Here is a 23,311-nt window from a genome sequence, read left to right as displayed (position 1 = left end):
TTCTTGTAATAATATTTATTATTATTAACAATACTTATTGATGTGAAACATTTAATTAAATTAAATGATGAAGAGGATGTTTGGATGTAAAATGTTGAGAAGTTTCTTAAAAGAATAAGGTACAGTAAGTCGAGATGAAAGTTGAAAGTTGAATAAAATATTATTAGAATATTATATTTTAATATAATTATTATTTTAAGATTTTAAAAAAATTAAATTATTTATTATATTATATGTGAATTTGAAAATATTGTAACGATAAAATAAGATAAAATGAGATGAGATGAAATACTTCTTCTATTCAAACCAGATTTTAATTATTGACTTCTTAAAAGCAATCAAGAAATGGAGGAGAGATTTTGTAAATTTTTCTTAAATACGTTTAACATTTTTCTTTGATATAAATGTGGGTTCTACTCTAAAAATTATATAAATAATAAATTTTTATAATATTTAATATTTTTGCTGTAAATGAAAAACTACTCTTATATAGGTGATTTAATCCGGCATCCAAATATGTACTTAAACAAAAGATCTCTTATCCAACGCCAACCAACCCATTGGCAAAAGGGGAGTAAAGCTTCTTCATCACATTTTTTTGTTATTCTGCAAGAAATAAAAAATATTTTAGCTATAAATAGTTTTTATAAAAATAAATTTATAAAAAGACGTCACGTAATTATTTTAAAAAAATTAAATTTATTATTAAAAAATTAATTTTTTTTATATAAATTTCTTATTTATTTATTTATTTTTTAAAAGATTAAACAGCGTTTAAACACTACAAATATCATTTCTATCATTTAACATCATCCATATAAGAAGCCACGTGTCCGGGATTACCCAAACTATCCACATTTTAGAAGGTGGGTCGGCCTTTACGTCCCTAAAATTGCCTAATCCGACGGTTCGGAAAGAGCCGCAAGCGAAAGACAACGATGTTGGGTCGAGCCCACACGTCGGCTCGGGTCGTGGGCGCCGAACGAGCTTGGACTTTGCGTTTTGGTGCCATGTTGGCTGCTTAAGAGGAGAGAACAGCTGCACTTGCGCTTTTCTTCTTGTTCTATTTTTTTAATTTTGGATACTCTTGTTTTTTCTTCGACGATGGAATTTTTGCAGTACGCCGGGATCTATGTTCCTTGGTCGCAGCGCCTGTTCCGATTGCTATCATCTCTTTCCCTTCGCCGCTCGTAGTCACCGTCAGCTTCCATTCCCTTCCGTAAATATTTCCCTTTTTCAATTCATGTTTGTTTCTCGATCTTGTGATTGTATCCATCAGCATTTGTGAAATCTAGCCTTTTCAAAGCTTTCTGTGGATTTTTAATCATCTACATTGAAATGGGTTTACGACATTATTTTCTCATATGCGTTTTCTGATCAGTTTAGGATGAGTTACTCCGTTATGGAGAATTACGGTTTATTTTTCTATGTAATAAATTCTTCGTTGTAATATTATTTCTCCTTTCTATGTGTATCCATTGTATTTGAAGATCCTAACTCTTTCGTCTCAGTGATCGCTGTGAAGCTTTCGAATCTATGATTTTCCGGTCATAGTTGGAAATTTTGGGAACTTATTTATGAAGTGTCTGATTCTTGAGAATTGGTTGATTGTTTCAGGGCTTTGCTGAGAGCACATGGAGGATTAGAGGTTGGTGGGTGGGTACATTCTTTGGCGAGAGTCTATATTGGGATTTCTTGCGGCGAGAACAATGTCAACGAGGAGTGAGCGTCACACAGTCCCACTTTCGCTGCTGCTCAAGCGTGAATTGGACAACGAGAGGATTGAGAGGCCCGAAATTGTCCATGGTCAGGCCAGCCAGAGCAAGAAAGGGGAGGATTTTACCTTACTGAAGACGGAATGCCAAAGGGTGGTTGGAGATGGGATCTCTACTTACTCTGTTTTCGGGGTATGGTTTTTTTGTTTGAATATTACATTGTGTGGGATTGCATCAAAATTTCTTGCCCTGGTTTGATATGTTGATTGATTGGTACTTCGTTCAGTACGTTCTTTGACTTTAGAGTTTCTTGTTATTTGTGGTGGACTACTTTTGAGATATGGGTTGATTGTATAGGACGTAAATCATGATCTTTTAGCAGTTTGAATGGAATTAAGGTTGATGAATTGGCAGAAGCTTAATATTATAGGCCCTAAACTTATACATTAAAAATTGTTGCTCATAAACATGGAAAATAATGTTATTTCTACCTTGTCTATCATTGACCTTAATTGCTTAGTGCCACATTCCATTACGTGCATGTCTAGATCTAAACCGTTCAAATGCTAGTTGATAGCTGAAAGGAATCAGAATATGCAGGTGTTTAATGATGGGGAGTTCCTTGGGAAAGTCAAGGTTAGGTTGATCTCGAGTTGGCTCTTAGCTAGACATGAATGATTTTCTGTATACAGGTCTTCCCTTTTTGGCAAAAGATTGACTTGGTCTTCACAATATTTTAAGCCAGACAAGGAATATAAAGGCTTGCCTTTTGGGTATGTGGTCATCAGTTAGTTTGATGTGATTTTGCTTATATTTTCTCCATTTTTGTTTATGCTGATTTGTGGTTTTTGGTTCAGTTTTGGTATATTTGTGCCATTTTACTACTATATTAGTTATCTATGAGCTTGAAAACCATTGGAGTATTGGTGCCTACATTTCATCTATGTTATATTGTAGTATTTGATCCTTCACAGTCCCCCTTCATATTTTGTAGGCTGCTCTTACTAAACCATGTTTTGCAGCTATTTGACGGACATAATGGATCTGCTGCTGCTATATACTCTAAGGAGAATCTCCTCAATAATGTGTTAGGCGCTATTCCTTCAGATCTTAATAGAGATGAATGGGTTGCAGCACTTCCTAGGGCTTTGGTTGCAGGCTTTGTTAAAACAGATAAAGACTTTCAAGAGCAAGGTATGAGTAGTTTCTACACAAATGTTAATTTTTTGTTTCATTTTCTTATTCGTAGGCTTCATAGCATCTATTTTTTTTTTTTTAAATATATAAAGAGTTAATCCGGGTTCAATGTAGATATAATCAAGTTGGCTCCTGTAATTTTAACCTAACTTATTCAGATTATTAATCTATTAATCAATGCCTTTGTAACTCCTGGCATATTCACAAGTTCAGGACCTTAGGTTTTGCCAGATTCATTGTCGTGGAGCTTTTATGTAGGCTTAGAATTATATTTTTGCCCTTGATTTAAAAGCTCTGGAATTCTGTATTTCTACTTGTGTGCCATTTATGTAGTTCTAGTTGTTTAGGTTGGTAGCTAACGGTTTTCCATATCATCTTTCCAAAAATGCAGATACACAGTCTACTTGTCATGTATACATGTGTAACAATAGTAACAATGATTACCTATAACTTATCAAAAAAAAAAAAAACAATGATTACCTATAAAAAAAGCAGTAGTAACAATGATTAACTTTTGTTTTTCTTCTTGTAAAGGTTAGTGTGCTGGACAGTTTGCTATGTAGCTTTATGTCTCTACCTATAATGTCTCTATTTCATTTTCTTGTACTATACTTTCCATGCATGCCATTGATGCATTTGTTATGGTTACCTCAGCACAGAGATCAGGAACAACTGTCACCTTTGTAATAATAGAAGGATGGGTCATAACAGTTGCATCTGTTGGTGATTCCCGTTGCATACTTGAACCTGCTGAAGGTGGTATTTATTACTTGTCGGCAGATCACAGACTTGATTGCAATGAAGAGGAGTAAGTTATCAATATAAGGTGTTTAGACTCACTTATCAATGCCCCTTTCAGCCCTAAGTTTTCTCTATTTTATTAGGAGGGAGCGAATCACTTCTAGTGGGGGTGAGGTGGGTCGGCTTAATACAGGTGGTGGTGCAGAGGTATCTATTTGTTTGAATTTCTTTTGAATTAATTCTCAAACTTAATAAAGTGGTGAGAAAGTTGTAATCCATCGCCCTTCGTAATTATAATTCTTTTTTTTCATCATTGATTTTGATTCCAGACATGAAAATTTGAATGAAAACCAGGTCAACCAGAATCATTGATAAAAGCATGGGCAATTCTTACCAAATGAACCATAGTTTCTAGGTTATGATTGATTTGAATCATAGGAACATATAACTTAAAGCATACAAGATTTTAGAATCTTTCAAAATCTTTTGCAATTAAATATTTTCTGTTCAGATACAACCCATGATGTCAATCTGCCTGTATACGATGCTAAATCGATTTCTCCTCCTGTTGCATTCTTTGGAATCTTTGAACACTCACATTGAGGAATTGTACATATGATTTTACATCCATGAAATAAAGCTGGTTATTTAACTAGTCTAATGATTTTTTTTTTTTTTTTTTGTAGATTGGTCCTCTTAGGTGTTGGCCTGGTGGTTTGTGCCTTTCCCGATCAATTGGTGATATGGATGTTGGCGAGTTTATTGTTCCTGTTCCTTATGTAAAGCAAGTGAAGGTTCGAGGATACTCTACTTTTCTTCTTCTTCTACTTCTGGAAATCTCCAATTGTATGATTAAATTCGAGGATCCTCTCTCTATGCGAATTTTTTGTTTGATCTTCCTTGTTTGCATATGTACCTATTTCAATACAAGTCCTTCTACTTGCAAGCTGGTGTGGAGAACACACTCCACACCGCTTTGAGTTGTAAAAGAAGTTTAAAATTAAATTATCTTGCAAATCAAATTTTACCAGGTTAGCGGTATGGAGGATGTGCCATATACACCAGCGTAATCTTCGGATGTCTGTGCGCCCGCCCGGGGGGGGGGGGGGGGGGGTTAAACTGTAGATACACGGGAAACTATATTAAATTTTCTAACAACACAATATTATTCAAACTGCTAGTTGAGATTTATCATATAGATATTACAATGTACATTATAACAGTAACACCCCAGCACGAAGTGTACTGAATTACGCAAGTAAACTATTTACAGAAGTGATGGTGTTTGGGATGCTTTAACTATTAACACAACTAAACTATTTAGTTGACCTTTTATAACATTTGAAATCTTATATCTGCAGCTATCTACAGCTGGTGGTAGGCTTATTATCTCAAGTGATGGTGTTTGGGATGCTTTAACTGCTGAGACAGCTTTTGATTGTTGTCGTGAGATGCCGGTAGATGCTGCAGCTGCACAAATTGTTAAAGTATGTTATATAATTAAAACAGATGCTGCTTTTTAAGAACACTTCAAAATTCCTTCCAGTTAATCACAACATTTACAGCCCTGACTCCTAAACTTTTCAAATTCCATGCCTGCTTGCCTACTTCTACGGCTTGTTTTACTCTTTCTTGTTCTACTTCAGGAAGCATTACAAGCAAAGGGACTTCGTGACGATACAACCTGCATTGTAATTGACATATTACCACAGCAGAAGCTAGTTGCTCCTTTACCAGCGCCCAAGAAGCTGGGAAAAGGCGTGTTTAAGTCTATGTTTCGTAGAAAGTCCTCGGAATCATCTTCTCATGTTGATAAAGAATACATTGAGCCTGATGTGATGGAGGAACTATTTGAGGAAGGATCTGCTATGCTTTCAGAGAGGTTGGTGCTTTGAACACTATGTCTATTAGTCTGAGTTTTCCCCATATCTGGTATCATGTGACCGATGCCTATTTTCATACCTGTCCATTATGTTGGCACGATCTCGTGTGCTTGAGTGATCGTGTGAATTTATATCTTTGTAATGCAAGATGTGCTTATGTGGAATTCAGGTTAGATACGAAGTACCCGCTCTGCAACATGTTTAGGTTATTCACGTGTGCAGTCTGTCAAGTAGAGATGAAACCCGGAGAGGGTGTTTCAATACATTATGGTTCATCAAACCCAGGAAGGTTGCGTCCATGGGATGGCCCTTTCCTTTGCTTAAGTTGCCAAGAGAAGAAAGAAGCCATGGAAGGGAAAAGATCATCTGGAGGTATGACAATTCTCCCTCTCCCTTTACATTGTTTCGAAAATTTAACTTATGCTTCTTAATTTAATCTTGCTCTTTTCTTTTTCAGATAGACATAGTAGTGGAAGTGACTAGTCATCTCTCAGCTATATCCATATTTTGAGAGCATTAACGGTTGTTTCAAATTTGATCGTAAATGGAAAGTTGAAGCTTCCAGAAAAATATTATTCCCCTTCAATTTCACATGGATGGTGTTCAGCTCTTGGATCTATTTGGCATTCCACTTTGGATCTTTTTGAGGATCACCTTTTAAAATTTCAGTTCTTCAAGTCAGATGATCACAGTTAGAGGTGCTTGCTGTTTTGAAGATTCGTTATCTGACCTCCCAACAACACTTCCTGAGCCTTCCTCCCTTAAAAGAGTTGTGGATGCTTTGATAAATTCACCAGTGCAGAATCACGCATTGTAGGTAATTCATTTCTTTCTGGATTGATTCCACTACACGCCAGTTCTGCCATTTCATAGAGTTAACAATTGATGAAAGCAGCGTTTGGTGTAATGTATTATATAGGAGTTTGATGAGACCTCTAGATTCAGTCCAAATTTGGGAAACTTGTTTTACCAGCTTGCTGAAGAATGTGTTCATGTAGCATAAAATTCATCCTTCCTTTGAGTAGTAGGAAGATGAGCTTTCAGAATAGAAGATTAACATTGATTTTCTGCTTTTGTTTTGTTTAATGTGGTACTCATTGCTAAGCTGTATCTCCTTTGTTTTATAAATCAATAACTAACTTGGAATCTCTTGAAACAAAATATCTGCCGCTTTACCTTGTACAATTTCTTCGGTTATGTTATCGTCATCAAATTCAAAGTGAGCCGCCTATTGTAATTCAAATTTGTCGATGCAAATAACTGTTTGAATCAATTGACAAGTTTTATTTGACCTTGCTTAGTCTAGGCATTCAATCTAGTTAATTGATGCACTCCCTCATTATATATTGTTGCATATTAACTTTTGTAATGCCATGTTTGTCTCTTTAGGCTGTGGTTTAGAATCTTATGATTGAGACGGACTTTGGATGGGACAAGAATTAGACAATGCTCCTGTAGGTTTGTTGGAGATAACTTACAGGTTAACTGACTAATTTTCTTCTTTGCTGTCCTTGCTATTGTGTTCATCTTGCACTTGTTCTGTTGAGATCAATGAGAGGAGTAAGCATCCGAGCTGGATTCACATAACAAGCTAAACAAAGCTATTATCTTTCAAATTTAACATCCCCTCGAAACGAGGCATGAACTCTTTCACTTGGCAGTGGTTAGTGATTCATTCTTTATAGAATATAGTACAGAAAGAATACAGTACAGAAAGCTCCATTAAGTTTACACCTTTTTGGTTCTGGGTCCATTTCATGGTCTTGACTTGACTCTTTATTCTTGGAGATAAATTGATAACTCCTAATTTTTACTTCACAAGTTTTTAAAGCACCCATATTCACCACCAATATTCTTGCCCATACAGAGTAAAGATGATAGATACTTTTTGTCTGCCACCTTTGCTTCTTGGCTTTTGTCCCCAAGTCTGAGTTAGTTATGGAGAAAGTATGAGGTGGAAAATGATTTGTGCGGCTCTAAAGAGTGCAAGTGTCGTGCAGATTCTTTGAAATAAGTAAGACCTACCATTGAGGGTTGGTTTGGATTCATGAGATGAGATGAGATGATTTTAGTTGAAAGTTAAAAAAAATATTATTAGAATATTATTTTTTAATAATATTATTATTTTGAGATTTGAAAAAATTGAATTATTTATTATATTTTGTGTGAGAATTTAAAAAAGTTGTAATGATGAGATGAGATGAGATGAGATGAAACACTTTTTGAATCTAAACAGGGCCTAAAAGTGATGGGGTCTCACTTGAAAAATCCTATTTTTTATGGTGGATCTTTCTATTTTTGCCGAAAGGATACACGAAATTTACATATTCTAAACTTGTATATACCATTATTTGTGACAGACATACCTCTAGTGGCCAGTGGCAAAAGGCAGAAAAGGAATTTGCTGCATGCCCTGTTTACTAGTCTTCACTCTTTATCTGAAATTCTTTTCAATGTAATTGATTTCTGCGTGGTTTAATGAGAAAGATGAGAGTCAGTATACCAAAATAATGTCTCCATGATTGATGTGTTGACCTTAACTAGACTCACAAAATTCCTCTATGCTGGTTGGACCAGCTTCTGCACGTGTGTGTGGGCCAACACCTAACAGTGAAATTTCATTTTCAGGTCCATTACCCCTCTTTATCTGGCTATAGTTTTCTTTACCGTCTAATAAAAGATCGGACGGTCATAAACAGGTAGTCACATGGCTGCCATCTATGAACCACACTCGTTTCTTCTGGTATAAATTGATTAATGGGTGAAACTCAATTGACATTCATTCCCCTTTAACTTGATGGCTAATTTGAATAGTCGAATGTAGAGTGCGATAGAAACAATACTGAATATTTACGTGTGATTTAATACCGTGATCAGCATTAAATATTATAGAGTTCACTTGATGTGTCTATCTTTCTCTAAAATTAAACTGTCTAATTTAGTCAAACAATCTCCGTTACAGTGAAAATAAATCAAATTGCCATGTCGGAGGCCATTTCTGCTTTCCTGTGTTATAATCAATAATCATTTTGGGGTCATCTGTTAATCCAAGAATAAAAGTTTGATCATCTTATGTTGTCTGTGTGAATGAGATGCAGAACATTTTGGTACTTCCAAAGGGTTTGGGGCACTTTACAAACTGGCCACCAAAACTATAAGGAGGTTGAACTACAATATCAGAATTAGTTTAGCAGTTGCTGACTGAAATATGTGTCGACAAAGACTTGCTAATATCCCTCCTTTTATGTTGATTTAAGAAAAAAGATCAGGAAGCCTATCTTGTTGAACACTTTTATTTTTTTAACCAATAATAATAATAAAAAAAACACATGATAAGTTGATAACACAGAAGATACATGTTTTGAAAATTGAAGGGCTAATACATTTAAATAAAAATTAGTTATTTAATTAAAGTATTTTTTTGATTTGTTGAATTTAATTTAAATAAAAATGAGTCGTTTAGTTACTCATTCAATAAGTTTTATTAATGGTATATATTATTTAGTTTTATTGATAATAATACAACGGAAGATCAGTAGATGAAGCTGTGGTTATAAGAAGAAATTTTTCTTTTATAATGATATTATGAGATGTATGATGATGTGTCTCATAACTCAAGAGAAATACTTTAACTACAAAGAGATTCTACAAAATTAAACTCATAAACTGATGTAGTATATTACATTGTAAAACTACTTTTATTGTAAAGCTAATTTTATTATAAAATAGATCTAACGTATTATATGAAAACATGCAAGTGTGTAAGTTTACTTTTATGAGATATCTTTGTGGCTGTAACATTTATCATTTTTGAAAATTATGAAGTATAAAGGTTGTTTGTAAGAAATATGAAACTAACCATCCTACATTTGACATGAGCAAAAATAGATTTGTATTTACAAATATCATTAATTAATACACATTTCAATGAGCAAATGTGTAAAGAAGTGTATGAATTCATGAAGAGAGAGTAGAAGCTCTTGCAAAACACCAACACGCTAGCATGAACCACCTTGCCGCCACTTCTAAGTAGGAGCAACTCCTCGGTTGAGACTTGTCACTTGAACTTGCCCGCCCAATGAGCCAAATAGGCATATTAAGAGTAAATTTTTGAAGAATCGAATAGATACCCCACTAGCTCGATAAAAGACCTCCACACATTCACGATCAATGAGTACATGAAAAAAAAAACTCTCTCATTTCCTTGGCCGCTCGACTTCTCTATATCTTCTTCTTCTTCTTCCTCTATCATTTCTCATGGTCCATGTGCACAGACCCAAGGCTATGTCGCAGGTCTTGGAAGTTGTCGTGGTCTACGGCCACATCATGTGTCTCAAAGGACATACTTGTGATCACATCGTGGGTCTTGAAGGTAAAGATTGACGAGTCTCAAAGGTTGACACCGATGAGGACCACAATTATACCTACGGTCTTGAAGGTATAAATGAGAGACATCTTGGATGGATTTGCTTTTGGTTTGAGGTCCTAGAATGATTGGGGTTTGATTTTGTATGAGATTGGCAGAAAGATATAGATATGGGTTGGGTATCCAAACACTTGCCTTGGCAACCCTCCTGCTTGTTCTGCAATTATTGGCAGGTAAGGAGGTTGGGGTCGGGGTTGAGAGAGGTTGATACTCGCATGTGTTAATATTGTAAGATCCGCATGATTTGTCATTGGATGATACAATTAAAAAATAAAATAAAATGAGATTTGACGCTAGAGCAGAATAAGAATTGTTTTGAGATAAACTAAGTAACGGAAGCTAGAGATTGAGATTGAGATTGAGAAAAATGTAAGCAAAATAGAAAACTCTAAGATAAACTCTGAAATTAGGATTACTTTATAAAAATAGAATATATGTTTTGAAGCCCACAAGTCGGGCTTAAATAACTAAGGAAAAGAAAGTAAAATTCCAATTATGGAGAAATAATTAAAATACGGAATAAGATAAGTATATCTCTAAAAGCTAGCCAAAAATCGGGAATAAAATTGTTCCTAAAAATAAACATTACCATAAAAGAAAAATGACTTAAAAATGGAAAAAATAACTTAAAATGACGATTCAGAGGGAAAAATAGCTAATTTTGGGGTATAAAAGGGGACCACCAAGCGTAACGTGGTGACCAAGACGTGTGAGTCAAATAGAGCTTTCTGAATTGGGGTCATATGAGCTATTATGATATCCATAACCAAAGTTATGGCCAAAATACTGACTTGTGTGCATTGTCGCCCATCTTTCCTCGCCCAACCAAGGAATGCCATGTTGCCCCCCTTTTCTCATCCAATCGAGGAATGCCAACCTTTCCTCGCCTAACTGAGGAATAGCAGCCTTTCCTCGTCGAACCAAGAAATCTTCACCTTTTCTTGCAGTTTTTGCGATGATTTTCCTTTTTAAGATAGTCCAGTGCTATTAGCGTCAAGTCAGCCAGTTCATTATCATCGAATTCAGATCCTCTTGCATCAGTCTCCTCGAGTTGGAAAGAACTTGCCCTCAAGTTCACGCTATCATTGATAAATCATGGACTGAGGTGTTTGACGTTGAACGCATTCGAAGTTTTCATATGATTGGGACGACGTAACCTGTATGCATTGTCATTGATCTTTTGGAGGACTTCACAAGGTCCAATCTTCTTATCCTTCAACTTATGGTACTCACCAACAAGAAAACGATGACCGGTTAGCATAGCCCAAACAAAATCCCCAACATAAAAAATTATCTAATGACGGCAATTGTTGTGTACTCCCTAAAGGTGCACTGCCATCTCCTAGGCCTTAACATTCGGACGACCAATATGTGGAATGGGTGCCAAGTCAAGTATGCTCGACAAATTCTGCCCATACACAACCTCAAATAGGTTCTATTCTGTAGTTCTGTTCTTGGAGCAATTGTAAGCGAACTCGGCCTAAGATGAGGCAAGGTCCCATTGTTTTGGCTTAGTAGTGGCCAAGCTTTGTAGGTTTCCCAAACTACAATTCACCACCTCAGTCTATCCATCTGCTTGGGGATGGTAGGCATTGCTAAAGTTTAGCTTCGCCCTCATTTTCTCCCACAAGCTCTTCCAAAAGTCACTCATAAACTTCGTATCTCAATATGAGGTGGTGGACTGAGGAATGCCATGTAGGCGAACAATATACTTGAAATAAAGATGGGTGATTTGTGAGGCATCCATAGTCTTTTTGCAAGCTTCAGTTACCTTGGTGAATATTTTCCAGAAGGAAGGATCTTTTGCATACGAATCTCTAAAAGTGTCAAAGCTCGCCAATCTGGCGCTCATAGTAGTGAGGGATGACACCCGTCGACTTAAAGCATCTACTACCTGGTTCAAGCTTCCAGACTGGTGCCTCAGTGAGGACGTAATGTGGCGCCCCCGACCCCCATGTACGGAAACACAGGAGTCGAGACACTCGGATGATGACAACGTGGCATATAATTTAAGTAAGTCAGTTAAGTACCAAAATTTTTAATACAAATTTACATAAGTAAAATGATTAAAAGGAGTTATACAGTTATCCCAAAATAAAATATAATACAAGTCCAAATACAATAACGAGTGATCCTATATCACTCCTCGGGCGGAGCCAAATCCTCAGGCTCATCCTCAGCTTCATCTGCATCGAAATCTGTGTTACCATAAAATGGTACCGCAGGTAAGTACAATCCAAACAACCATCGAGAATAAAGATGCATTAATGCAACCAACGATTATGCATGGATATGATGAAATATGCATTATGTCCAAAACATCATTTTCAAGGAAAATGAATATTTTTCAATGCACGCCAAAAATCCCATTTGGCCTAAAATATTTCCATAAAAACATTTCCCGCCATTTTCCCTGAAAATGGCCCAAGACAATAATCCACCATTTTCCTAGAAAATGGTTCACATAAAATCATTTTATCCAACACACGTTATTTTCTTAGAAAATAGCCCAATATCTATTTTAACCGTATGCACCATGATCTCCCATAGGAATCATTCGCACACCCTGGCTCCCATCATCACACCACGGGTAACGACCATGCAAATGACTTCGTAACGAGTGATGCCTAGTTCCTTACCAAGCATGTTCGCGGCCAAGCATCCTCTAACCCCCGCCAGCAGAGGGGCTACAGAGTAGGCATGAGAGCATTACCATCCCGTCCGATCCTGTTGTCGCCTAGCGACAACCTAGGGGACATCACTCAATATATTCCGCTCCTGAGTGACCAGAGGAGCTCCACCAAGATAATGCCCCATCTTGACTTGGGATCGTGATACACACGCACCTAAAACCATTTCACACATGAAAACTAGTTTTCAAATAAACACATGAACATGTATGCAATCATGCGAAAACCAGTTTTCATTTACAAATACGATCATGCGTGCGAATATGCAATGTACATGAAACGACGCATTATTCAACAACCAACAATTCACAACACAAACAAAACATACAAACAAAGCCATTCTCCAATCCATCCGACCCCCTTACTCCTTGGATTCAGTCCAGCATAACCAATCAGATCACAGTAAAATGAGTCAATGCAAAAATACATTTAAATCATGAAAGTTCTTTGGAAAATACTTACAGCGCTATAGTATAATTCTTGAAGGATCACGGAAGTGCAAGAGGTGGCGTACAACAACGTAACAGTGCAAAATGCACTAGGCCGTGGGTCTCAAAAACTCACTTTTGAACAGGGACAAACTAAGACTCGAGATTACTAGGAAATAGCGTAGGGATGTTGGTGAAGCTAATGATGGTGGTAGTTGGCCGTGGGTGGCGGCGTGGGAGGTGTTTGGAGGCCAAAATGCTCAAAAAGGAAATGTGGATGGTGGAGTTTCACCAGTGGCGGATCGGAGCTGGGATGGGTGGTTTAGGTTGCTGGGAGGTCAATGATGATGTGGTGAAGAAATGGTGGCTGGAGGTGGTGCGACGGCGGTGTTGGAACAAATGGTGGTCGTGACTTGAAGCCGTGCGTGGAGGAGAATGGCGACGCTAGAGGGGCTGGGAATGAAGGGGGGTGGTCGCCGGCCGGTGAGGAAGAGAAGGGAGGGGCGGTGTGGCACACGGTAATGCACGACGGCAGTGGTGGTGGACGAAGCAACGGATGGGAGAAAGGGAGGAAAAATCACGCGGGAGAGAAGAAAGAGAGAAAAGAAATGGAGGAGAAAAGAAAAGAAGAAGAAAAGAAAAAGAGGAAAAGAAAAAAGAAAAAGAAAAAAGTGAGGGAAAGAAATGAGGTCTAGTCCTCACATCTTGGATCACAAAAATAATCAAACGAAAAAGATTTCAAAACAACAAGTTAAATAAAATAATTTAAACGTAGTGATTAAATTAAAATAAAATAATTAAATCCAACAATAAATTAATTTAAAATAAAGAGAAATTTAAATGCATAACAATAATTAATATTAAGGAAACATATCAAATTAATTTTCACAAATTAAAAATTATAAAAATAAACCCACTAAAAAATTCGACAAATTTAAAACAAGAGAATCAATTTTTAAATTAATAAAAATAATCATTCAATTTAAAATACACTGAAATACCGGGTGTTACTAGTAAACTCTTGTAGATAGGCAACCCGCTTGGCATGTCGCCTACTCAATTTCTATTAGCCATTGATGTACTTCAAGGGATCGTGGTCAGTTATTAGAATACCAAATAGTGCCGCTAGTGCTTCAGTGATTGTGCGATGGCACAAAACTATAAATATAACGTGGAATTTTTTCTTCGAACACAAAAGTCTTTCATTGAAGAATGCAATAGGTTTCTTGGCTTAGAACACTGCCAACACCCACTCTAGAAGCATCACAGTTCACCTTGAAGATTTTCTCAAAATCAGGGATTGCCAAAACTGGTGTTTCGGTCATCTTTTGCTTAACTAGTCGGAAATTGGTTTCTACTTCTTCGATGCAATAGAATGTCCGCCCCTTTAGGTAGTAGGTGATGGGAGTAAGTTGAAACTTTGGATGAATCAATGATATAAGGACGCCAATCCATGGAAACTCTGCACCTTGTGCAGAATCGCGGGCATTGGCCACTCCAAAATGACTTCTATTTTGGACTGATCTGCATGAACACCGTTAGTAGAAACAACAAAACCAACGAATGTGATAGAAGTGGTAAAAATATGAACACTTCTTCCGATTAACGAACAAACACTCATTTCGTATAGTTTCAAAGATATATATGAGGTGCTCTATATGCGCCTCCAACATCAAACTGTACATGAGGATGTCCTTGAAGTAAACAACGATTAACTTCCCCACAAACGGTCACAATACTTGATGCATACACATCATGAATGTACTAGGTGTGTTGGATAGTCCGAAAGGCATGACCATCCAGTTATACAGATCATGTTCCGTTTTGAATGCCATATTCCATTCCTTGCCAGGGTATATCTTGATCTAGTGATACCTGCTCTTAAGGTCAATTCTAGAAAGAAAAATGATGGATGCAACCTGCCTGGGGAACCCCCGCGGCATCGAGTCCGACGTGGCATTAAAAAAAATGACGCCGTTTCGGTTTTGTTTGAAAGTGCAGAGGCCTCCATCCCATGAGTCTTCGTCTGTGCTATTTCTAAAATTCCCAAGTCTTCTCCATCGACGAATGCAACGCCCCCATGTTTGCCAAAGACGACGACGTCTAAGGCTTCTCTTCAGTTGCTATCGTCTTCTCCACCGACGACGTCTGAGGCTTCTATCTAGATTGTCCATACACTAACTCCTCCACACGTTGCCTCCACCAAGAACACAAAAAATACCGCAATTTGACACCTGTATTCACATCTCCTCAAAGTTCAATTCGGTGAAAGTTTGAGCTAACTCCCAGTGGAAAATGGAAGATGAACTTCGCAAAAAACTCCACTTCGAAGAAAACTATGAGCAACGGCAGTGAAGAAGGTTAAGTTTTTGGAAGCAAATTGATTTTTATTTTTCTTTTCTTGTGTGTATATGGCAGAGAAAAAAAAAAAAATAAAACGGGAAAAATCCTTAGCACCAACGAGATCCATGAACCTCCACCTCCACCTCCACCTCCACCCTTCTTGAAGCACCGAATCTGACAGTAGAATCTCAGGAACCGAGTGGGAATCTCAGAAACTGAGTAGAATCTCAGAAGAAGAATCAAAAGATGACCCAAATCTCTGATTTTTCTCCTACCCACGAACAAGCACGGAGCTGAGACCCACGAAGACGACCCCTCTGCTAATTTCATTTGGGCATCCGTTGGTCTTCTAAGAAATTAGCAGCTTTTTAATACAAGTCCCACGAAGAAGACCCACGAAGACTTTTCTTCATGTCCATTTGCTTTTTCCTTTTTACGTTTTTGCAGCTTTTTAACTTTTTGTTTTTTTCTTTATTATTTTTTTTCCACATAAGTTTTGCCATGTACAACCGGTTGCATCCCTTTTGCGCAAGCCGGTTGTCCGTAGCAAAATTCTTTTGGAAAATATCTTAAAGCCTGACAATTGGCCTAACATGTCATCTAGGCGAGAAATTGGAAATCTGTACTTCAAGGTGATCCTGTTAATAGCTCTACTATCCACACACATAAGCCATGAACTTTCCTTCTTGGGCACCACGATGGTAGGAACTACACACGGGCTCATGCTTTCATGGATATAGCCCCTCTCCAACTACTCCAATACTTGGTGTTGTAACTCCTCAAACTCTTTGGGGCTGAGGTGATATGTTGATTTATTGGGCAAGTTGGATCTTGGCACCAAGTCAATATGATGTTGTATATGTCTCATGGGCAGAAGTCCAGGGGGAAGGTCCTCCGACATTAGATCTACAAACTCAGACAACATTTGTTGCACTTCTGGAGGTAAATTACGATCAACCCCACCACTACCGTTACATGGCACTTAGGCGAATAACATGCTCTCTTTCTTAGCCTTCTCTTAGAACCTAGCCCTTGATAGAAGATTGTTTCCCTTTTTGGCCTCAAGAGTGGAAGCACCTTCCTCCCTATAAGGTGCTAAAATGACATTCTTCTCTTTAATGCTATGGGAATAGTTGTTTTTGCACCCATCATTAACCACACTACGATCATACTACCATAGTCTTCCTAATAGTAAGTTGCAAACATCCATAGATACCACATCACACCATGCATTGCCAAAATACTTTCGGCCAATTGAAAAAGACACAAAACACTACCAGTCGATTGTGACCTCACTGCCTTTCTTCAACCACGACAACTAGCACGACTTCGAGTGACGGTATGTTTTGAGTTGGAGCTTTTGAACTGCTTCCTCGGAGACCATGTTCTCACAACTACCAATATCTATGATCAGTTTGCACACCTTTTAAAAAATAGTATAAGTAGTGTGAAAAATATTAGTCCGTAACCAGTCTTCACCCGAATAACCCTTTGGAGTTAGTAAAATTTTTTGACGACAAAGGTCTCGTTACCATCTCTGTGCAAAACATCCCCTCCATTGTTGTCCTCGTCATAGACTGGTTCTCCAATGTCCTCAACATCCTCTATGTCATCCTCGTTAATCAGAAGGTTTTTTCCTTTCTAATTAGCAGACTTTCTATATTCAGTTGCCTTATGACTGGGCTTCCCACATTTGAAACACCGAATATTAGTGGCACTTGAACTCTGACCTTGAGTTGTTTGCAGAGCAGGCCCGAGTATCTTGTGGATGGCCCCCCCTCGTGTGTTTTGGTCTCCTCTAGGCATCGGTCGCCTAGTTTGCTACTTTTCATGATTAGAGCACACTGATGACCTAAAAAACAGTCCATAGAGAGTAGAGGTTGAGAACGTCTTGCAAAAAGGATGACGCAAGCCACCCAAATATAGTGCCACCATCTGCTCTTTAGTCTCAGAAAGATCATTCCGAGCCACTAATTGATAGAATTCCTTAGTGTAATCATTAACGGATCTTGCCCCTACCTTAATATGTGAAGTCGTTGAAACATTTGAGTATATCTGAACGAAAAAAAAGTGACCTTCATCTTCTCCCATTCGCCAATCTTGGCCTTGCCCTGTCACTCTCAAGATTGCTTCAACCAGGCAGACGCTCGGCTGTTCAACTTAATGGCGACCAACTCACTTTCATATGATCTGGGATATGTTTGTAATCAAATATATGCTCCACCTCATGCAACTAGTCGATGAAACCCTTAGCCTGCAGATTATCAGAAAATTCCGGTAGATCAACTTTGAAGCCTAGGTCTCCACCTTGCTCCTCCCTACCACGTTACTCCCGAAATGGAGCACAATTGTGATATGAGTTCTCAAAATTGGAGTTAGAATATTGGATCTAGGGATCTAGGGTATATAATAGAACGACACCGACACATGTCGAGACCGATATGATCGGTTTTCTCTTTCCAAACCCACGGTTTAGGCCAGTTCAATAGACCAATGGCAGACGTTGGTGGTGTCTCAGTTTTGTGTTGAAACCTACACCGAACCTATCGATGTACAACCCTAATTGGATCATACATCTGACCCTCCAGGTTTTTCTCCTCTAGTCGTGGGGATAATTCTACTATTTGCCTCTACAAATCTGCAATCATCGCGTCTTGTATGTTACGATTGCGGTGAGGAACTTCCTCAATCGAAACCTACCCAAGCCGACCATGACCTCTACCACTAGTCATGAAAACTGATGATAAATCACCTCATGAAAATGCTAATGCTCTGATGCCCACTGACGCTGGAGCAGAATAAGAATTATTCTGATGGCTAGCTAAGCAATGGAAGTTAGAGATTACGATTAAGAAAACGGTAAATAGGGAGAAAACTCTGAGATTGGTTTCTTTATAAAAATTGAATATATGTTTTGAAGCCCACAAGCTGGGCTAAAATAGCTAAGGAAAATAAAGCAAAATGTCAATTGTGGACAAATAATAAAATATGGAATAAGATAAGTATCTAGGTAAAAATCCGGAATAAAACCGTTCTTTAAAATAAACATTACCATAAAATAAAAATGACTTAAAAATAGAAACAATAACTTAAATGATGATTCAGAGTGAAAAAGGCTTGATTTTGGGTCAAAACAAGGACAACCAGGCGTAGCATGGTGACCATAACGTTTGCGTCGAAGAGAGCTTTCCCAATTGGGGTCATATGCGAGATTCTTATATCTGTAGCTAAAGTTATGGCCAAACTACTGACGCATGTGCGATGTCACCCCCCTTTCCTTGCCCATCCGAGGAATGCCAACCTTTCCTCGCCTAATCGAGGATGCTAGTCTTTTCTTGTTGAATTGAGGAATCTTCACATTTTCCTATGGGTTTTGTGTTGATTTGCCTTCTTGAGGTACTCAAGTGCTATTTGTGTCGAGTTTGCCAGCTTAACATCATCAGACTCGGATCCTCTACATCAAGATCTTAATATTTAATATTTTGTTTATTTAAAAAATAAAATAGAATGAGGTCAATTTATATTTTCCCATAAATGTTCTTAAAGACTCAAGTCCTCGAGTCACATCACCTTTGTGTATGTAGTCCCAACTACATTTGAAAAAAAAAGAAGCCTAACTACATTTGGCCACATTATTTGTCTTAAGATTGTTACTCAGTAACACATAAAACTAAAAAAACACATTTCCCAATATAGTCGCTAAGATACCTTTTGAAAAATGGGTGTGCATTCAAACTTCTTTGGTTGCCTTTTTCACTCGCTAAACAAATCAAACCTAATCCAACTTTTGGCACAATTGGATATTTGTAATCTCATTTTCCATATCAAGACCCCAACTTCTAGAGAGAAGATATCAAGACCCCAACATCTAGAGAGAAGTTAGATTCGAGGACCCACCAACTTCTTTTTTACACATAATCAAATTTTATCATTTCTTCACGTTTCACTTAGATGGTATGATGGTCACCACAACCTTCGTCTACATCACCAACAGATAAATGCATGACAATAGGTGAATGTATGATGCAATTTTCTGCACAAAAAGACTGACAAGAGTCTCTCTCTCTCTCTCTCTCTCTCTCTCTCTCTCTCTCTCTCTCCACTGCTTTCTGATCCCTTTATCCCTCTCCAAAGGTTTGCTAACATCCATAGAATCGAAAACTAAAAGTGAGAGGATTTCGGATAGAGTTCCAGATCTTAGTATCTGTCTGCAGAATAATCTTTTTGAGTTATGGACAGAAACACCAGAGTGAAATTAGTAGACAAGCATCATGAAGATAGGAAGTCAAAACAAGAAGGAAAAGAAGCCATAGCAGCAAAGCAACAGTCACCAACATCTCCTCATGTATCACCACCTTCAGCATCCTCCTCTCCATCCCATGAATTCTCCTTCACAATCTCTCTCCACTCTTCCTCAACACCAATCCATGATAAAACCAATTTGCCACCTTCATTTGCAGCCGATATGTCCCCTGCAGATGACATTTTCTTCCATGGCCACCTGCTTCCTCTCCGCCTCCTCGCTCACCTCCCTGTCTCTCCTCGCTCCTCTACTAATGCCTTGGACAGCTTCAGCCTCCCAATCAGAGGCTCATTGGATGAGCAAGATCCCAAGATCCCAAGGTAACTTTGGGGAAACAATGGGAAGAATCAAGTCGAAGACTTTCTCGTTATTTGGGTTGGCAAGACGGCGAAGGGGGCCTGAAGTTACAGAGAAGAAAGAGAAGGAGAAACGCAAGAGGAAGCTGAGGTTCGATGTGAGTCATGTGTTGAGGAGGTACGTGAGGATGTTCCGGCCATTAATGTTCTTCAGAAGGAGAGGAGAGAATATCCGATTACGTCGCCAACCGTATTCGTTTTCAGGTGACCTGAGCATGAGAAATAAGCAAGAGTTGGGAGGAAGAAGAGGAGAGTTTTCAGCACCAGCGTCAATGAGGACATCTCCACAAAATGGTGGTCTTCTTGTAGCAACTGCAGCGCTTCCTTCTTCTACTAGTGACAGCACCATGGAAGAGTTGCAGGCAGCTATTCAAGCTGCGATTGCTCATTGCAAGAATTCAATTTCGAAGGAAGAGATAATCAAAAGCTTAGATTAGATTGATATTTCAATTTCCATTCTAAGTTTGATTATTACAGGGACGTTTGTGTTATATAAATAGAAGTGTATATTTGAAGAGTTTGAAAAGACACTGAGAAAAGGAGATTGTGCAGAAGTTTTTTAAACAGTTATCGCATGGGAGACAAGGTAAAAGTAGCGGAGATTGTTTTTGGTGCTTCTTGGAATTGGCCCTCGTTGAATTCTCTAGAATCGAGGGAACTCACGACAAATGCTTCCCCTGATTTCAACCCCAATACCTCTTTGGTACCAGGTTTGGTGGACAGCTACCCAGAATGTTATCTCTTCCATTGAGAGTGCACGCAACCTGATTTGATATAGAGGCCCTCGATTTGATTGGCATCATATCAAGGTTTAGAGGTATGCTTTTATTCTAAGAAAATGACAGGATTAGTATCCTCCTACTATCTATTTACTATTCTTTTTGTATTTGATTTTTTTTACATAATGATTAAAGAAGTGACTATTAATAAATTATATATTTTTAAAATTTTTTTCTGAATGTTAAAAGAATACTTAAAAAATGATAAAAAATAAATATACTATAAGTAGTAAATGGGTAGTAAAATAGTAGTAACCCTATCAGTACCTTTTATTCTATGGTTTTGCCATCAGAGGGAGACTTAACTTGCAGGAGAGACTTTGGGAAGTTGATCTAATTCAGCATGTTAAATGTTTCTTTTGTGACGCAGAAGAGGAAAATCTCGAGCACTTTTCTTTTTCCCTCCTTATTCCTTCTCTGTGAAAATCTGGTTTTACCTATATGCCAAGCTTTATATCCCAAGAGTGAAAAACCGGATAGAAACAGGACAATGGCTGGCAGCTAATTTCAATGGCCAGTGTTTAAAGCACTAAACCATTAAATTCATGGTTGCTGCTACTGCTGTCTACAATCTATTTGGATGGAAAGGAGCTCCAGACTTTCTTCAACCAGTTGAGAAAAAGTGGAATGAGATATATTGTTTTGGGTGAGGAATATGTCAATCGAGGGATGTGTTTGCTCTAAAAAATGCATGGCTTGTAAGTTGTGACATCTTGGGGCGGATTTCCAATAATATATGCAGTACTTCTCCAGGATAATTGAAAGAATTTGTGTTGTAATATGTTTTTTGATGCTGGTTCTGATGCATTTATTGGTACCACCAGGTGTACTTCATGGCATGGTGGACTATGCTTTGCTATTATGCATGACAGTTTTATGGGTGTGCTGGAACTTGCTGTTAAGGAGAGGTCCATCAATCCTGGGCTTTGTGGATGGCCAAACTGTATCCATTTTCTGTTTATGCTGAAGAGGGCTGCATGAATGATAATGTAAATGGGTGTCAGAATGCCTCCATGGGTCTACTGTTGATTTGATTGGCTATAGTGTAATAAGGAGAGGTTGGGTTCATTCATGTATTTGGTAGTTGCATGATGTATTTCTGCTCTTAATACTCTGGGCCATGCACCAATGTAGTTACTCTTTTCTAATAGGAATTTGGTTGCACAAAAAAAGGTTGCTTTCTTGTTTTCAATGCTTGCAAGGTAAACTCTATTAACTGGGTTTGATGAACCTTCAAGTTTATCTCAAACCATTTGAGGAATCAGATGCCTGCTCAACTGTTTCATGAGTGCTGAAAATCTCCATGGAAATTTAACTGTTTTATTTATATACAATAAACAACTAAGTTGTAATAAAGCATTCTTTTGAATCTTTGTTAATTTTAGCATATAAACAAAAGGACCCAAGTTCTTCACTTATCCTGTAATGCTATTGATGACTTTATTTTGACAGAATCCACCAAAGTTTAAAACCCCATGTAGGAAATATAATACAATAGACTTACATATATTTGAAGGGAGCAATTCTACATACAACTGTGAAGTGCGTAAATGCAGCGTAATCGCTTTGAAAAAGAGTGAGATCTACTATTAAAAAATTAATTCTTTTCATATGAGTCCCATGTTTTATTTACTTTTTTCAAAGTAATTACGTAGCAGTTACACAATTCATGGTTGCAACTTTTCTCATTTGGAAGGTGTATCCAAGCATCCCAACTAGAATTAAAAAATACCTTTATTTTTTTTCCTGGTTTGTCTGTCTGAAGAAGTATTATTGTAGTTTTACAGTACTTCTCTCATGTAGGTGTTGGGAGATTAATGGGCCATGGCAGGTGTTAGTTGATATCAATGCCAACTAATGTGTATATCTACCCGCATAAACGCTTTCAGCTGGAGGCTAGGAATCAAATCATACGTAGCTTCTCAAATCCAGTTAGTGCTCTTCTTTGCCAAACACATCTTATTTTGTAATATATATTAAGAGAGACAAACTACTAGAGAAAATGTTGTTCTTCATCTTAAATTTTATTTCAATTAGTTTTTCGTTCAAGTAGTTAATACGGAAAGTCGCTTAAATTACATCATATCAACTAGAGTGATTAGAGATGATAAATTCACAATAAGTAATGTTAGGTACAAATTCTAAATAAACAAGTCTCGCATTGATCATTTGTAAAAAAATAGGTCCCACTAAAAAAATAAATGGTTTTTTTTACACTTTTTCATAGTTGAGTTCAGTTTTTTACAAAAATTATCTATTTGAAATTTATACAAATTATTACTCATTCACAAAAAAGAGTATCATTACTCGATCACAAAACTAGGTTCAAAACTATCAATACTATCAACAGGGTGGGAGCAGTTTCATCAGTTTCATCAAGGGAATGAATCCCCTTAAGAGAAAAGAAAGGAAAAAAAATGAAAAAGAACTTAAACCTTTTCTAATCTGAA

At 37.6% G+C, this 23,311-nt stretch overlaps 1 protein-coding gene and 1 pseudogene across 3 annotated transcripts; both read left to right on the top strand.

Moving 5' to 3' along the window:
• The first annotated feature begins 1,041 nt into the window (after positions 1-1,041).
• LOC121244825 (probable protein phosphatase 2C 12) lies at positions 1,042-6,697 on the top strand. Of its 3 annotated transcripts, none has more exons than XM_041143040.1 (10): positions 1,042-1,199; positions 1,618-1,907; positions 2,738-2,909; positions 3,567-3,720; positions 3,797-3,860; positions 4,340-4,447; positions 5,015-5,140; positions 5,300-5,535; positions 5,706-5,908; positions 5,998-6,697. In XM_041143040.1, exons 2-10 carry the CDS (start codon positions 1,710-1,712, stop codon positions 6,045-6,047), a joined length of 1,311 nt encoding a protein of 436 aa, XP_040998974.1. In that variant the 5' UTR covers positions 1,042-1,199; positions 1,618-1,709; the 3' UTR covers positions 6,048-6,697. The 3 variants fall into 3 exon arrangements, with proteins under 3 accessions (XP_040998974.1, XP_040998973.1, XP_040998975.1); XM_041143039.1 differs by having other exon boundaries at positions 1,051-1,219; XM_041143041.1 differs by having other exon boundaries at positions 1,052-1,219; positions 5,994-6,697.
• A 12,811-nt stretch (positions 6,698-19,508) lies between these two features.
• LOC121243823 lies at positions 19,509-22,046 on the top strand (annotated as a pseudogene).
• Positions 22,047-23,311: the final 1,265 nt, after the last annotated feature.

Source organism: Juglans microcarpa x Juglans regia, chromosome 8S, assembly GCF_004785595.1.
Source record: "Juglans microcarpa x Juglans regia isolate MS1-56 chromosome 8S, Jm3101_v1.0, whole genome shotgun sequence".
NCBI lineage: Eukaryota > Viridiplantae > Streptophyta > Magnoliopsida > Fagales > Juglandaceae > Juglans > Juglans microcarpa x Juglans regia.
Note: the sequence above shows the minus strand (reverse complement) of the source record. Positions and strands in the feature narration are given on the sequence as shown.